The 17,894-nt window shown below is 35.8% G+C and overlaps 1 protein-coding gene across 3 annotated transcripts in view; it reads left to right on the top strand.

Moving 5' to 3' along the window:
• Window positions 1-17,894, top strand: part of LRP12 (LDL receptor related protein 12) — a 91,089-nt gene that overhangs the window by 33,985 nt on the left and 39,210 nt on the right. Inside the window, exons 1-2 of one of the 3 annotated variants that reach the window (XM_025265161.3) lie at window positions 6,911-6,927; window positions 8,991-9,116. The exons of 1 other annotated variant lie outside the window; for it this stretch is intronic. In XM_025265161.3, coding sequence (XP_025120946.1) covers window positions 9,083-9,116 — 34 coding nt within the window. In that variant the 5' untranslated portion in view covers window positions 6,911-6,927; window positions 8,991-9,082. Of the gene's footprint in view, window positions 1-6,870; window positions 6,928-8,990; window positions 9,117-17,894 lie in introns of those variants that run through there. One more of the 3 variants, XM_006053901.4, reaches the window with a different exon arrangement.

The following is a 17,894-nucleotide window of genomic DNA, read 5'->3' as shown; positions in this document are numbered from 1 at the left end:
AATAGATGCCTTTCTGGAACTCTCTTGCTTTTTCCATGATCCATCGGATGTTGGCAATTTGATCTCTGGTTCCTCTGCCTTTTCTAAAACCAGCTTGAATATCAGGAAGTTCACGGTTCACATAGGAATGAAAAAAAAATTAAGTCTTAAAAATTATTTCCTTAAGTGATAATAAAACTTTTTCTTGTTTTCTAGAAGTTCTAGCTAATTAGCTGGTCCACTAACTAATTAGTCAGTTGCTAGGTGGCCCAGTAATAAAGAATCCACCTGCCAATGCAGGAGGTGCAAGAGACACCAGTTCAATCAGTGGGTCAGGAATAGCCCCTGGAGGAGGAAATGGCAACCCACTCCAGTATTCTTCTCTGGAAAATTCCATGGACAGAGGAGCCTGGCGGGCTACAGTCCATGGGATGGCACAGAGTTGGACATGACAGAGCATGTGCACACATACGCATACAATGTATGGCTATAGAAGTAATGGTTTACCAGACTGTGTATTATTGCAGTATATAGCAACTTTAAAGGGTGACTTATGTGAGAATATCTTGCATGGTTGCACTGTAGTTGCAATGAGGAGGTAGTGTGTGTTCAACCTCATACGTATGGGGTTTTCTTCTCTTGGGTGTTGGGGGCTGGGCATTAGGGGAAATATAATGAACTTTGTACTAACAAAGCAATTTGGGTCAGTGCTCTCAGCTTATAACGTGTGTTTTGTAAGTGGCATTTTTGTAAAAATGGCAAGTATACCTCAATTAAGCAGCCCACTTATTTCATGTGATACTTAGAGTAGGAAATATCTAGTATAATGTAATCCTCAAAAAAGGGACAGTTATTTGATGTTACCAGAAATTATCATCTTTTTTTAGCTTTTAAATAGGATTGTTTTTAAAATTAGAGTAAATTTATAGGAAGTTGGTAGTATCATATTTTATGACTTAAAAGTATTGTTATGTTGGTTTTGAAAATCAATAATACTTCTGAAATTATAATATTTCATACAATATTTATAAGATTTGTTTATTTAGAATGGTGGGAAATGAACTATATGTATTCTCTTCTATTTTTTTGATAATATGAATAAGTTTTTTTAAAAGGAATCTGTGCCTGTTGTAGTAAATTCGGTCAATGCTGAAGTACACAAAGCAGGTCTTCCTCTTTAATTTCAGTTTGTGTACCCTTAGACACACACACATACATATGTATGTGTGTATATATATATACACACACACATGCATTCATATATCTTATGCTTATATAAACATATGCATTAACTATATAAAAATTAAAATTAGATCATATTCTAATGTTATTCTGAAGCATATTTAACTTAGTGGGTGTATCGTTTCATGTGAGTACATAGAATTAGGCTTCCCTTGTAGCTCAGTTGGTTAAGAATCTGCCTGCAATGCAGGAGACCCAGGTTTGATTTCTGGTTTTGAAGATCCCCTGGAGAAGGAAATGGCAACCCGCTTCAATATTCTTGCCTGGAGAATCCCATGGACAGAGGAGCCTGGCAGGCTACTGTCCATGGAGTCGCAAGAGTTGGACATGACTTAGCGACTAAACCACCACCACATATAGAGTTAATTTGGTTTATTGAATATTTTATTGTAAGGCTGTTTTTAATTTGTTCATTTACATGCTAATGGGGGTATAGATTAAATTCTGTTTTTTTCTACTAAAAGAATTCTCCTAAACCCTGTAAGATAGGTATTATCTAGTCTGTTTTAAAGATGAAATTAAGACACAAAGAGGTTACATAACTTGCCCTAAATTGCACAGCAAGTAAATATTGGAACTGGTGTTAGAATCCTGGCAATCTAGTCCAGAACCCACAGTCTTGAATACTACATTGTTACTGTTTTCTTTCTGCTTGTCTTTATTCTGTTTACTGAATTAGAATAAAAATTTAATGTATAAAATATATCTAATATTAAAACTCTTCTGAAGATAATGTAATATGTTACTTTAAGGGTATTTGAATCTTAGGGTCATAGATTACACAGCTTTAATTTGGAGTTGTAGCTACTTTAGAAGTAGAAGGTTTAAACCCTACCTCTCAAATGTTAATGTGCGTTCAAATCAATGGAGCAGGGGAATGATCTTGTTAAAATGTAAATTCTCATTCAGTAATCTGGGGTAGGGCCTGAGACTCTGCCTTTCTAATAAGTTCCCTGTAATGGGAGTACTGCTGATCTTCTTGTAAATAGCAAAGATTTAGGCAATTTATACTGACCTTTAGCAAATGTAGTTAGTTGTTTATTGAATCTATTTCTTATTTACTGTTTTGTTTATGCTACCAATTTTCGTAAGTTGTACACATTAAAGAAATAATGTAGGAGCTTTCTAGTAGTTTCATTTCTGTGTCTGTATCATTTAATATTGCTGGGAAAAATGTGGCTTCTGTGGTACTAATGTTCAATACTTATATAAATAACTGATCCGATTTATTTGTGTACTAAATACAACTTACACACCTATGCCACCATTTCTACTGGATCATTTTTAATGGAGGGAAATATAATATCTCTTTTCATTTTGGAGGCTGTAGTTGAACTAAGGTTGTTTTATCACTATTATTCTTCAGTAATAATTAAAATATATTATACATAGCTATAAAAATGAATTTCTGTTCAGTGCTATGTGTCTGGCACTGTTATTGTTCATTTGCTAAATCACGTCTCACTCTTTGCAACCCCGTGGAGTGTAGCATAACAGGCTCCTCTGTCCTCACTATCTCCTGGAGTTTGCTCAAGCTCACATCCGTTGAGTTGGTGATGCCATTTAACCATCTAATTATCTGCTCCCCCTTCTCTTTTTGCCTTCAGTCTTTCCCAGCATCAGGGTCTTTTCCATTGAGTCAGCTCTTGGCATCAAATGGCCAAAGTATTGGGCCTTTAGCATCAGTCCTTCCAGTGAATATTCAGGGTTGATTTCCTTTAGAATTGACTGGTTTGATCTCCTTGCAGTCCACGGGACTCTCAAGAGTCTTCTCCAGCACCACAGTTCAAAGGCATCAGTTCTTCGGCACTCAGCCTTCTTTATGGTCCAGTTCTCATATCCATACATGACTACTGAAAAACCATAGCTTTGACTATTTGGACCTTTGTTAGCAAAATGATGTCTGTGCTTTTTAATATGCTGTCTAGGTTTGTCATGCCTTTCCTTCCAAGGAGAAAACATCTTTTAATTTCATGATTATAGTCACCATCTGCAGTGAGGGAGCCCAAGAAAAATCTGTCACTGCTTCCACTTTTTCCCCTTCTATTTGCCATGAAATGATAGAATTGGATGCCATGATCTTAGTTTTTTGAGTGTTGAGTGTTAAGCCAGCTTTTTCAGTCTCACCTTCATTAAGAGACTTTATTTTGTCTGCACTTTCTGTCATTAGAGTAGTGTCATCTGCATATCTGAGATTGTTGATATTTCTCCCAACAGTCTTGATTCCAGCTTGTGATTTGTCTAGCCCAGCAAATCATATGATATACTCTGCATATAAATTAAATAACAGGGTGACAATATACAGCCTCGATGTACTCCTTTCCCAATTTGGAACCAGTCCGTTGTTCCATGTCTGGTTCTAACTTGCTTCTTGACCTGCATACAGATTTCTCAGGAGGCAGGTAAGGTGGTCTGTTACTCCCAACTCTTTAAGAATTCTCCACAGTTTGTTGTGATCCACACAGTCAAAGGATTTAGTGTAGTCAATGAAGAAGAAGTGATGTTTTTCTGGAAACTCCGTTGCTTTCTCCATGATCCAACAAATGTTGGCAATTTGATCTCTGGTTCTTCTGCCTCTTTGAAACCTAGCTTGTACATCTGAAAGTTCTCAGTTCATGTACTGCTGAGGCCTAGCTTGAAGATTTTTAGTTTAACCTTACTAGCATGTGAAATGAGTGCAGTGGTAGTGTGAACATTCTTTGGCATTGCCCTTCTTTGGGCTTGGAATGAAAACTGACCTTTTCCAGTCCTGTGTATCAGGTGCTTAATTAGCATGATTTCATCTCATTGTCTTGGCCCTCCCATGGCCTCCCTTCATTCATTAGCTCTTTGAGCACCTGCTCTGTTCTGGCAACTGTGCATACAGTGGTGAGGCAGGCAAACACAGGTTCTGTCATCCTTAGTGCCTTCAGTTCAGTCCCTCAGTCATGTCCGACTCTGCGACCCCATGAACCGCAGCACGCCGGGCCTCCCTGTCCATCACCAACTTCCAGAATCCACCCAAACCCATGTCCATTGAGTCAGTGATGCCATCCAACCATCTCATCCTGTCTCGTCCCCTTCTCCTCCTGCCCCCAGTCTTTCCCAGTATCAGGGTCTTTTCAAATGAGTCAGCTCTTCTCATCAGGTAGTCAAAGTATTGGAGTTTCACCTTCAAAATCAGTCCTACCAGTGAACACCCAGGACTGATCTCCTTTAGGATGGACTGGTTAGATTTCCTTGCAGTCCAAGGGACTCTCAAGAGTCTTCTCCAACGCCACAGTTCAAAAGTATCAATTCTTCGGTGCTCAGCTTTCTTTATAGTCCAACTCTCACATCCATACATGACCACTGGAAAAACCATAGCCTTGACTAGACAGACCTTCGTTGACAAAGTAATGTCTCTGCTCTTGAATATGCCATCTAGGTTGGTCATAACTTTCCTTCCAAGGAGTAAGCGTCTTTTAATTTCATAGCTGCAATCACCATCTGCCGTGATTTTGGAGCCCAAAAAAATAAAGTCTCTCACTGTTTCCCCGTCTATTTGCCATGAAGTGATGGGACCGGATGCCATGATCTTGGTTTTCTGAATGCTGAGTTCTAAGCCAACTTTTTCACTTTCCTCTTTCACATTCATCAAGAGGCTCTTTAGTTCTTCTTCACTTTCTGCCATAAGGGTGGTGTCATCTGCATATCTGAGGTTATTGATATTTCTCCCAGAAATCTTGATTCCAGCTTGTGCTGCCTCCAGCCCAGCATTTCTCATGATGTACTCTGCATATAAGTTAAATAAGCAGGGTGACAATATACAGCCTTGACATACTCCTATTACTATTTGGAGCCAGTCTGTTGTTCCATGTCCAGTTCGAACTGTTGCTTCCTGACCTGCATACAGGTTTCTCAAGAGGCAGGTCAGGTGGTCTGGTATTCCCATCTCTTTCAGAATTTTCCACAGTTTGTTGTCATTCACACAGTCAAAGGCTTTGGCATAGTCAGTAAAGCAGAAGTAGATGTTTTTCTGAAACTGTCTTGCTTTTTCAATGATCCAGTGGTTGTTGGCAATTTGATCTCTGGTTCCTCTGCCTTTTCTAAAACTAGCTTGAATATCTGGAAGTTCACAGTTCATGTATAGTTGAAGCCTGGTTTGGAGAATTTTGAGCATAACTTGTGCAGTAGTTTAAGCATTCTTTGGCATTGCCTTTCCTTGGGATTGGAATGAAAACTGACCTTTTCCAGTCCTGTGGCCGTTGCTGAGTTTTCTAAATTTGCTGGCATATTGAGTTTAGCACTTTCACAGCATCATCTTCCAGGATTTGAAATAACTCAACTGGAATTCTATCACCTCCACTAGCTTTGTTTATAGTGATGCTTTCTAAGGCCCACTTGACTTCACATTCCAGGATGTCTGGCCCTAGGTGAGTGATCACAACATCGTGATTATCTGGGTCGTGAAGATCCCTCTTAGTGCCTTGGGGGATGCTAAACAGTAATCAAGCAACCACAGAAATGTGGTGGTTTAAAAGATAAACTATTAATTATAATATTTGCTATTATCTTCACTCTTTGAACCCGCAAAGAGAATTCTGCTTTTGCCATTGAAGTTTCTCCCACCTAGCTTCCTCTGAACGTGCTCTGCATTAGGGAGAATGCTTTATCAGCTGGAAATTGACCTAATGCATAGACAAAGACAAAACTTTGGAACTAAACATGAGCAACTTGTACAAGAAAAGTAGAGGTTGATGGAAATCTTTCATAATACAGCTAATTAAATTTTTAAGAATAATACCTGAGGGACACTGTTTACTCATTTAAAGTAGTAAATAGTTTCTACTTTAAAAGGAGTCTTTTTTAAACACTATTTTTCTAGCTGACACTTGGTAACTAATTTCAGTTATTTGAATGCTTCCATGTGCCCACTTTGTGGTAGGAGGTATAGAAAATCAGGGGCTACCAAAATAGGATAATATTATGTCTCTACTCTAAAGACGATTGATTGATTGAAAGTTGCTCAGTCTTGTCCAACTCTTTGTGACCCCATGGATTATACAGTCCATGGAATTCTCCAGGCCAGAATATTGGAGTGGGTACCCTTTCCCTTGTCCAGGGGATCTTCCCAACCCAGGGATAGAACCCAGGTCTCCTGCATTGCAGGCGGATTCTTTACCATTTGAGCCACAGGGGAAGCCCCTAAAGACAGTTAGAGTTGTTGATAAGAAAATGTTGACAGATTTAGAAGACAGTGCAATGCAAGACCTTTTTTTTTAAGTACCAACATGTATGACTGTAGCAATGAGCACATTGTGAACTGATTAAGCATGCTTTTAGAGAAATGCTGTTCTAAAAACTTTATGATTGTCCCTTTTCTAGTAATAGTACTAAGTTTTCTTTCGACTGTTCACTTGATAGAAAATTCTTTCTGGTATTAATCACATCTATATATTTGGCCTTTATATTACACTACCTTGTGATTTCCAAAACATTTTGTTGTTCTTACTAAGATTATGATTTGGGGCTTTATAGTATTGTTTTGAAGATTATTATGAGACTTTAATTTAGTTTCTGAATATTATAAGTAGCTCTAAGTAGCTGTTTTTCTGTTAGAGGGAGAATCTGAAAAATTTTTTTTAATTTTATCTTGGAAATTAGTTTATTCATTATGTTTAATTTTAGGAAATGGTGCTCTTGCAGAACATTCTGAAAATGTGCATATTTCAGGAGTGTCAACTGGTAAGTCATTTTTTGTAATGTTTAAATTTCATGCATGACTTATATGGTAAATATTGAAGGCCACCTGGTATCTTATGAAGTGATATTTGGCTATAAAAATTATTACTGCTTTTTGCAGCATGTAATAAGGAAAGAACTGGAACATGGAGAAATTCTCACAGATAAAATTGATACTTGCATGCCTGTGGATTGATTATACTTTTCCAGACGGACTGCATAATTATTTTTCTGTACAAACATTGAACCAAGAGAAAAGTTAGCTCAAGTTGAATTTGTGTTTTCTTTCCATACAAAGTTATATGAAATGAAATTTATTAAAATGTAATTTTGAATGCTGTTCATAGCATTGGAGCCTTAGAAATTAGCATTTTTGCCTGATGTTTTAGATGAAATGCTACTATACATGAAACTGTAGTACTTGAATGCACAATTTATATGTTACTAAAAAGCACCCCAACAACATTTTTGCATCTATGAGATTCAGAAACTTGCTAAGGTAAATGCATTTTCCCACTCATTTAAATGCTTTTATTAATAATTACTTAAGGGTCCATAACTATTAAAATGTTCATTCTTAATATACAAATAAATAATAAGGGCAAAGAACTATATTCAATATCTTTTAATAAACTAATAGAAAATAATCTATCACCTAAAATTAACACAGCATTGTAAATCAACTGTAATTCAATTAATTTTTTTTTTTCATTCTTAGGTGAGTTCTACAACTTTGATACCATTTTTACCTTATCAAGTACAGTTACTTGGAGAGCAAAATCTTTGATTTTCACATAAACTGAAATAGAGTTTACTATTATTCCCTATATTCTTAATGAGTTTTGTGTAGTTAAAAAAATTGCACTTGGTGTGTTTGTCAGTTTACTTCTTGATTTCTTCATGTTTTCTTACAATTTTGTGGTTTTCTCATTAAGCAAAACTGAAGGTTTCCTCTTTTGTTTTAGATCTGATTTTATATTTAAAAAGTTAATAGACTTAAGAAGTCGTCAAGGAGTTAGCCTGTGACAGGCCAAACAGATCGACAGGTCTGGTTTCCTGAAAGTGAAAAACAGGTGCCTTTGCAGCCTATGTTAATTATTTTACAGTGTGTTTCCCCATTTTCATATGCTTTCAAATATTATACAGTTGTGTATATCAAGTTAAAAAAGATTTATTTAGGGTTGACCTTAATTTTCTCCCTTTTTCTACTTTGGATATCTACTGAGAATTGTGATGACTTTTCCAAGTTGTCACTATGAAGTAAGAAATTGTTTACAAATGTTTAATTTACACAGCCAAATGATTATTACCTAATTCAGTGATTTTCAAATTTTTTGGTCTCAGGACCCCTTGTAAACTTTTAACAATATCAGGGATTGTATGTATTAGTCTACTCAGGCAGCTACCATAACAAAATACCATAGGCTGAGTGGCTTAAATAATAGATACTTAGTTTCTCACAGTCTAGAGGCTAGAAGTCCAAGGTCAGGGGCTGGTGGTGTAGTTTTCTGATAAGACCTTTCTTCCTGACTTGCCGGTGGTGCCTTCTCACTGTGTCCTCACATGACATTTCCTGTGTGTGCTCTCGGAGCAAGTGAGGTGGTACTCTGGTGTCTCTTCCTCTTCTTTATAAGGACCCTAGTCCTATGGGATTAGGGTCCCATCCTTATGAGTTACAGCCTGGCTTCCAAATACAGTCACATTTGAGGGTTAGGACTTCAGCAAATGAGTTTGGAAAGGATGCAATTCATCCCGTAACAAGGACTTCAAAGAGCTTATGTTTATATAGGCTATAGCTACTGATATTTACTGTATTGGAAATTAAAACTGAGAAATTGTTTAAAAACTTCTTCATTTACTTGCATATGAAAGTAGTAAATCCATGGCATCTTTACATCAATAACATTTTACTAAAAATGCATTTTCCAAAACAAGAACATCAGAAGAATGGTATTGCTTTACAGTTTTGCAAACTTTTTAAAGATTGGCTTATAAAGGAGTACCTGGATTCTGACATCTGTGCACTCAGCCTTTTGTAACGTTTTGCTTTGTTTGACAATATGAAGACAATCCAGCAGTACACCAATGTGTAATTTGAAAAGAGAGGAGTATTTCCAGAACTTTTTTCGGATAATTGTGAAGATTCTTCTTTGATATAATGCCAGAACTCAACAAGTGGTGGTTTCTTAAAGGTTAGTTGCAAATGGGATCTGAAACTGCATCAGTGAACTTCTGTTCCCTGTTTTACAAAAATCCAGTGACCATTCTTTCCCTTTAAAGGGGTTTTTTTCCACCATGCATGATTTTGTAATATGAATTAGATATTTGAAAATATTGGTTGGCTGAGTTATGTGGATTTATAACATAGGTTTATTTTCTCTAAAAATCTAAAATTAAGGTGTTAGCAGAGTTGGTTTCTTCTGAGGCCCCTTTCTTTGGTTTGTAGATGGCTGTCTTCTATCTGTATCTTCTCATGGTCCTCACTCTGTGTATCTGTGTCCTGATCTCTCCTTATTGGAACACCCATCACATTAGATAGGGCCCACCCATGAGACTTCATTTTAATTTAGTTGCCTCTTTAAAGATCTTGTCTCGAAATTCAGCCACATTCTGAGGTACTGGCAGTTCAGACTTTAACATAGGAGTCTTAGGGGTAACACAGTTCAGTCTGTAACAAAATGAGTGTTTGAATTAAATGTATTTATATATCAATAAATTAATTTCAGAGTCCAGTGAAACCTTATTAATGGCTTATTGTTTTTCCTGAAAGTTTGTCTTATAAAGTCTTTCTTTTGTGGAAAGAGAAGATTAAGATGAAGTGTATCCCAATCATATCATTAAAAATATAAATGGATGCTCTCTCAAAACGTGATTTTGGATGTACAGATTTATTGCAGTTTTTCTTTAGTCAGTATGGAGCTATAGAAGGTGTAATGCTTGGTATAGTATAAGCCTTCTGAATTCCTTGTATACCTAGTTGAAATGAGAGCCCTTTCATTGCTCTTATAAATGGGAAATTAGCTTTTGGAAGAATCTCTAAATGTAGGATTTGCTCTTTCTTGGGACCAGCAAGCAGCAAAAGTGATGAGGTGGCTCAGTGTTCTATGGAGCTGCGTGCCTCTGCTCTTCACCTGCTCTTTTCACCTCTGCTGCTTTATTCGACAGTGCTTAGCACCTTAGCTCGTTCATTCTTTACTTTCCGGAAATTTTAATGACATTTTTTAAGAATTTTAACTTATGTGCTATAGTATTTTAAGGTAATTTATTACCCAGATCAGGACACTTTGAAAGCAAAAGGGTACACTGTTTTCAATATGCTGATACCACAAGCAAACCAGAACTATCCTAGACAATTTGGAATATACAGTCACCCTAACTGTAATGAATTAAATTCATTCAGCTTGTATTAAACACCTGATATGTACCTTGTGCCAAGAAGGATAGGAGTAAGTAAAAATATTCCTTCCCAACTGAGCAGGCTCATGTGCTGCTCAAGCCAAGGCCTCCTCTGCCCACTCTTGCAGGTTCCAGGGTCCTGAGCGCCACCACCACCAAAGTCTCCTTTGACCACACTTGGGGCCCATGTGGCCCGTCCATGCCAAAGCCTCCTCCAGAATCTACCCTGGGCACCCCAGCATGAGAGCAGAAGCTGCCAATGCTGGTGCGGCCAAATGCTAAAACATGGGGTTAGGAAAGTGACTCTAGGGAGAGGACTGCTGTTGGCTCTGCAGAGACAACATGAAGCGATGGGAAAATCTGAACAGACGAATCACAAGTAGGGGCTTCCCAGGTGATGATACTGGTAAAGAATCCGCCTGCCAATTCAAGAGACATAAGAGACCCGGATTCGATCCCTGGGTCAGGAAGATTCCCCTGGAGGAGAAAATGGCAACCTGGTCCTGTATTCTTGCCTGAAAAATCCCATGGACAGAAGAGCCCTGTGGGCTACAGTCCATGGGGTCACAAAGGCTCTACATAACAGAGCACACACATAGGCATAAGCAGTCACAAGTAATGGAATTGAAACTGTGATTAAAAATCTTCCAGGAAACAAAAGTTCAGAACCAGATGGCTTTATAGGTGAAATCTGTCAAACATGTAGAGACGAGCTAACACCTATCCTTCTCAAACAATTCCAAAAAATTGCAGAGGGATAAATACTCCCAACCTCATTGTACGAGGCCACCATCACCCTGATACCAAAACCAGACAAAGATACCACAAAAAAAGAAAATTACAGGGCAATATCACTGATAAACATAGATGCAAAAATCCTTAACAAAATACTAGCAAACCAAACCTAACAACATGTTAAAAGGATCATAATAATGATCAAGTGGGATTTATCCCAGGAGTACAAGGATTATTCAGTGTATGCAAACGAATCAGTGTGATACACCATATTAACAAATTGAATAAAAAACATATATTCTTCTCAGTAGATGCAGAAAAAGCTTTTGACAGAATTCATCATCCATTTATGATAAAAAAAAAAAAAAAACTCTCCAGAAAGTGAGCATATAGGGAACCTACTTCAGTATAATAAAGGGCATATATGACAAAACCACAGCAGACATTCTCAGTGGTTAAAAACTGAAAGCATTTCCTCTAAGATCAGGAACAAGACAAGTATATCCAGTCTCACTACTTTCATTCAACATAGTTGTGGAATTTGTAGCAACAGCAATCAGAGAAGAAAAATAAAAGGAATCCAGGTTGGAAAAGAAGAAGTAAAACTCTCACTTTTTGCAGATGGCCTGATACTATACATAAAAAGTCCTAAGGATGCCAATAGAAGACTGAGCGACTTCACTTTCACTTTTCACTTTCATGCATTGTAGAAGGAAATGGCAACCCAATCCAGTGTTCTTGCCTGGAGAATCCCAGGGACAGAGGAGCCTGGTCGGCTGCCATCTATGGGGTCGCACAGAGTCGGACACGACTGAAGCGACTTAGCAGCAGCAGCAGAGCTCATCAATGAATTTGGTAAAGTTGTAGGATACAAAATTAATACTCAGAAATCTCTTACATCCTTATACACTAACAATGAAAGATCAGAAAGAGAAATTAAGGAAACTATACCATTTACCATGCAACAAAAAAAAAGAATAAAATACCTAGGAGTAAACCTACCTAAGGAGGCAAAAGAGCTATCTTCAAAGAGTTGGACATGACTGAACAACTTTCACTTTCAAGACTAAGTTACTCATGAAAGAAATCAAAGATGACACAAGCAGATGGAGAAAAATACCATGTTCTTGGATTGGAAGAATTGGATTGTGAAATTGACTATACTACCCAAAGCAATCTGCAGATTGAGTGTTATGCCTGTCAAATTACCAAGGACGTTTTTCACAGAATTAGGACCAAAAATTTTACAATTTGTATAGAAACACAAAAGACCTCAAATAGCCAATGCAGTCCTTTTTTTAAAAAAGATTTATTTTATATTTTGGCTGTGGTGGGTCCTTGTTGCTGCACTCGGACTTTCTCTAGTTGCTTCCAGCGGGAACTGTTTGTGGCAGTGCTTGGGCTTCTCACTGTGGTGGCCTTGCTTGTTGTGGAGCGCAGGCTCTAGGCACACAGGTTCAGTAGTTGCAGTACACAGGTTCAGTAGTTGTGGCAGATGGGCTCAGTTGCACAGCAGCATGTGGGATCTTCCTGGATCAGGGACCAAACTGGTGGTATTCGTTTCATTGCAAGGTGGATTCTTAACCACTGGACCATCAGGGAAGCCCGGCCGAAGCACTCTTGAGAAAGTAAAACAGAGCTGGAGCAATCAGGCTCCCTGACGTTACACTATACTACAAAGCTACAGTAATCAAGGCTGCATGATACTAGCACAAAAACAGAAATATAGATGAGTGGAACAAGATAGAAAGCTCAGAAATAACCCACGCATCTATGGTCACCTAATCTGTGACAAAGGAGGCAAGAATATGCAATGGAGAAAAGACAGTCTCTTCAATAAGTGGTGCTGGGAAACTGGACAGGTACATATAAAAGAATGCAATTAGAACATTCTCTAACACCATACACAAAAATAAGTTCAAAAATGGATTAAAGATCTATATGTAAGGCTAGATAACTAAAAATTTCTTTGAAGAAAACATAGGCAGAACACGCTATGAGATAAATCACAGCAAGATCTTTTTTGACCCACCTCCTAGAGTAATAAAACAAAGAGAAACAATTCGGATTTAATGAAACTTAGAAGCCTTTGCACAGCAAGATAAACCATAAACAAAATGAAAAGACAACCCTCAGAACTGGAGAAAATATTTGCAGATGAAGCAACAAACAAAGGATTACTCTAACAGCTCATGCAGCTTGATATCAAAAACACAACCCAATCAAAAATGAGAAGACCTAAATAGATACTTCTTCAAAGAAGACATACAGATGGCCAACAAACACATGAAAAGGTGTTCAGCATCACCAATTATTAGAGAAATGTAAATCAAAACTACAGTGAGGTGTCACCTCACACCATTTGGAATGACCACCATCAAAAAATTCACAAACGGTAAATGCTGGAGATGATGTAGAGGAAAGGGAACCCTCTTACACTGTTGGTGGGAATGTAAATTGATACAGCCACTATGGAGAGAAGTATGGAGGGTCCTTAAACTATTTTAGTAGTTTAGTTTAGTAGAACTACCATGTGACCCAGCAATCCCACTCCTAGGCATATACCTGGAGAAAACCATAATTCCAAAAGATGCATGCACCTTAGTGTTCATGGCAGCACTGTTTACAATAGCCAAGACATGGAAACCACCTAAATGTCCATCCACAGAAGAATGTATAAAGATGTGGCACATATATACTACTGAATATTACTCAGCCATAAAAGGAATGAAATGATGCAATTTACAGAGATGTGGAGAGACTTAGAGACTGTCATATAGAGTGAAGTAAATCAGAACAGGAACAACAATTATCGTATAATACTGTTTATATGTGGAATATAGAAAAATGATACAGGTGAACTTATTTGTAAAGCAGAAATAGAGATGCAGAAGTAGAAAATGGATATATGGATACATATGGACATATGGACAGGAAAGGAGGGGTAGGGTGAATTAGGAAAATGGGATTGACATATACACTAAATATGTATAAATCAGATAACTAATGGGAACCTACTGTATAGCACATGGAACTCTACTCAATGCTCTGTGGTAAATAGGAAGGAAATCCAAAAAAGAGGGGAGATACATATATATATCAGCTATACATTTATATATAGCTGATTCACTTTGCTATACAGCAGAAAGTAACACAACACTGTACAACTATACTCTAATAAAATTAATTTTAAAAATATTCCTGTCTCAAAGAACTGAGAAGATAGACATGCGATAAGTGCACCTGTAGTATGTTCTTAATGTAGTAAGTCCTGTGGTAAATAATGACCACGTTAAGGTTGATCATGAATTTATAAAAAGCCTAGTTACAATGTCTGGTGAGAGGTAAATGATTTAATATTTTTCTTTACTTAGTTGTGAGTAGTACTAAGTACTTAGTTTTGTTTATTCATATGAATTTTTATGGGAATTAGTAATTTATGATTAATAATATAGCTTGGGTTCTTAGGCCTCAGATAATTTATTTCTATTTCTAGCATTCTGGTCATTTTCATCTTCCTTTTCCTCAAATCTTTGCTAAGAGATATGTTTTTATCCTTTTGCTGGTTCTTATGCTATAGGAATTGTCACGAGAAAATGGGAGTTAGCAAAAAGTATACATCTAACGGTTGTATAATGGAAAAGAATGATTGGATAAAGTGTTATTTTTTGTATGCTTGCTTTCTTTAGAATTTTTTACATAATTTCATACATAAATCATGAAATTTTATCATAGAAATTGTAAGTAATTTAATTGTATATAAGAAAGTAGGAAGGCTGTTTTAATATTCTTTTTTTAAAATGCCTAAGTTAAATGCCTCCTGTTCTCTTTTAAATGTCTAAGTTTGTAAAATGGCTAATTTATTGTTCATCTCCTACATAGAATGAAACATTTTTTAGATCAGATTGATTTATACATATTAAATATATTTGATTTTTAATATGTATCTGCTTTGAATTTTACTATATAATCTATATGTATTTGAATCAGAATAATTCTAGGTGCACTCACCTATAATGGAAAAGAATTTAGAAAAGAATATATATATATATATTTATATATACACACACACATATATACATATATAACTGAATCATTTTGCTGGACACCTGAAACTTAACATCATAAATCAACTGTACTTCAATTTTTTAAAAAAAGAATATTTCTAGATGTAATTTGATTATGTCCTCATTGCTTTTAATTACTTCCAAATCATTTTTTTGTTTTCACAAATTCTGTTAATACATTATATAAATTACATTAAATATTTATAAAAATTGGAAAAAGAGCAAAAAGATTACAAAAATCACCCACTAACCTTGTATTCTTAGTAACTAATAATATTATAATTTATTTCATTTGTACTCTGTGTATACCTTTAAAAATAATTGTATTTGCATTTGGATTATAAGTAATTGTGTGTCCTGCCTTTTCTATTTAACATTGTATAGAATACATTTTTTTCATAGTTATTATTTTAATACCTATATAGTAAAGTTTCCATCCTCTGGCTATATTGTAATGTTCTTAAACATATCATTGGGCTTTTTCCCAGTGGGTTCTCCCTAGTCTGGATTATGTTGCAAGGAACAATTTAATATATATTTAGCCCTTTTTTAAATTTCTGAGATTATTTCTTTGGCATAGATTTCTAGAATTGGAATTACTCTATCAAAGGTCATAAAGAATTTAATGACTCTGAAAACCTTTTGACAGATTGCTTTCAGAAAGGATTGTACTAATTTACAGAGCTACCCCCAAGAAACGAGAGCACTTAAACCGCATATAATCATGCCTTTCCTGTTTAACTTGTTTCCTACCTTGTTTCTATTAAAGTCCCAACCTTTTATTTTCCCCAGACTGTTCAGAAATGTAACTGTTTACTTCTTTTCAGATTCATGGCTCAGAGTTTTGACATTGCAAAGAATAAAAGAATGAGATTGGCTTTCTTTAATGGTTAAGCAGAAACTACCCTGAAATTTAAGACTTTCTGGTTGCTAATAGGTGCAGATGTTGAACAAGTGCTTTCTGAGCTAGAAAGTTTTTATTTATGAAATTTAATAAGTTATTCCCAGTTCACCAATGATACAGCTGCTGAATGTTCCTACCTTATAACATCTGTAGCTAAAAGCTCTCAGGTTAGCCCAGTCTTGAATCTTCTTTATATTTGACTTCAAATCTTTTTCAGGCAAGGCTGACGTTTCAGAAAGCAGAGAAAGAGAGTTATCTACTTAGGAAGTTTCTTTCCTAATACGTATTCATATTAATTGAATTACCAGAGTATAGAAAATAGTAGCTGTTACCTGTTATTCTTCCTATATTCTGTCAGAATTTTTATTTTATTAAAATCATCACCCTTTCTTGTTTTTGTGTTTTTCATTTTATAGTTCCTATTCTTGTCCTCAATGGCCTAGCATGCTACTGATCCTATAAGTCTTTTAAAACTAATAATTTAGTTGTGGGCCTTTTAAAGTAGGAGATATTTTCCTTTTTTTTTTAAATTTTTTTAAAAAATTAAAATGTGGACCATTTTTAAAGTCTATTGAATCTGTTACATATTGCTTATGTTTTGATTTTTTGGTTGCGAGGCATTTGGAATCTTAGCTCTCTGACCAGGGATTGATGCCCCCTGTCTTGGAAGGGGAAATCTTAATCACTGGACTGCCAGGAAAGTCCCTAGGAGATATTATTTCTAAGTTGCAATCATTTGCTTACAAATTATTGAGCAACATTTTACACTAGCATGAAGCACTGTAGTAAAATAGCTTTAGTTTTATCCAGTTTTAGGTTGAATACTACAATATGGTATATTGAAGTTACCCTGGAAGAACATCTTGGTTTAGTAATACTTTTATTGTCCTAGAATTTTCAGATCTTACCCAAAAAAAGTCTGAAAGGAAATGAAGCTTAAACTATAGTTATTTGATAGCAGTTCACAGTTGTTTTTTAAATATAGAAAAGTTGCATGAATAAAACAACAGGTACAAGTGGTTCTTTGTACCTTTCTTGTTATTTTAATGTTATTTTTAATTATTCAGTTAAATACCTGGACCTCTTGCTAAACTTATGAAAAAGAATTTCACCAGTTCTTTTGAGTAATACAGTATCTTTTATTCATGTTGCAAATGTCAGGGGGAAGGAAAGTTTATGAATTTTATAGTTTTTAGGATTTCAAAATATAAAAACACAACTTTGTGTGAACCCAAGGAACTGTCCTTCGAAGAAAGTGAGTGGAGAATACAAGACAGTACATTAAACAAAAAAAAAATTAGTTCAGGAAACAACACCACATTAGTTTTTAGGATTTCAGAATATAAAAACAGAACTTAGTATGAACACAAGGAACTGTGCTTCACATGAAGAAAGTGAGTGGAGAATACAAAACAGAGTACATTTCAAAAACAAAAAAATACCACTTTAGTTTATAAACAATGACTATACAAACATTGCCTGCCTTCAGAGAGTTTATTTTTGAAACACTTGAGCTTTTGGAGTAGAGCATTCCCTGTTAATTTTAGCAAAGATATAATGGTAGTATTATAATGTTTATATAATATACTTTTATATGTAATATTATATGCTGCATAATTAAATCTACTATAACTTTTTATACAATAATATATTTTATGTGAAGCGTTTACCTAATCATAACATTTCATGTGTTATAAATATCAGATGTTTACTGAACAATTATGTTTATAGCAAGATTATTATATCTTATAATTGTATGTTCTTAATAAATAAAGTCAACAGCAGAACATTAAATGTAGCAGTACCATAGACAGAACAGGGTGTAATGTGACAGAGTATGCAGTGTGTAGATGGCAGACATGATCATC

Source organism: Bubalus bubalis, chromosome 15 (genome assembly GCF_019923935.1).
Source record: "Bubalus bubalis isolate 160015118507 breed Murrah chromosome 15, NDDB_SH_1, whole genome shotgun sequence".
In the NCBI taxonomy this organism is placed as follows: domain Eukaryota; kingdom Metazoa; phylum Chordata; class Mammalia; order Artiodactyla; family Bovidae; genus Bubalus; species Bubalus bubalis.
The sequence above is the reverse complement of the archived record's forward strand: the minus strand, read 5'-3'. Positions and strand labels throughout refer to the sequence as shown.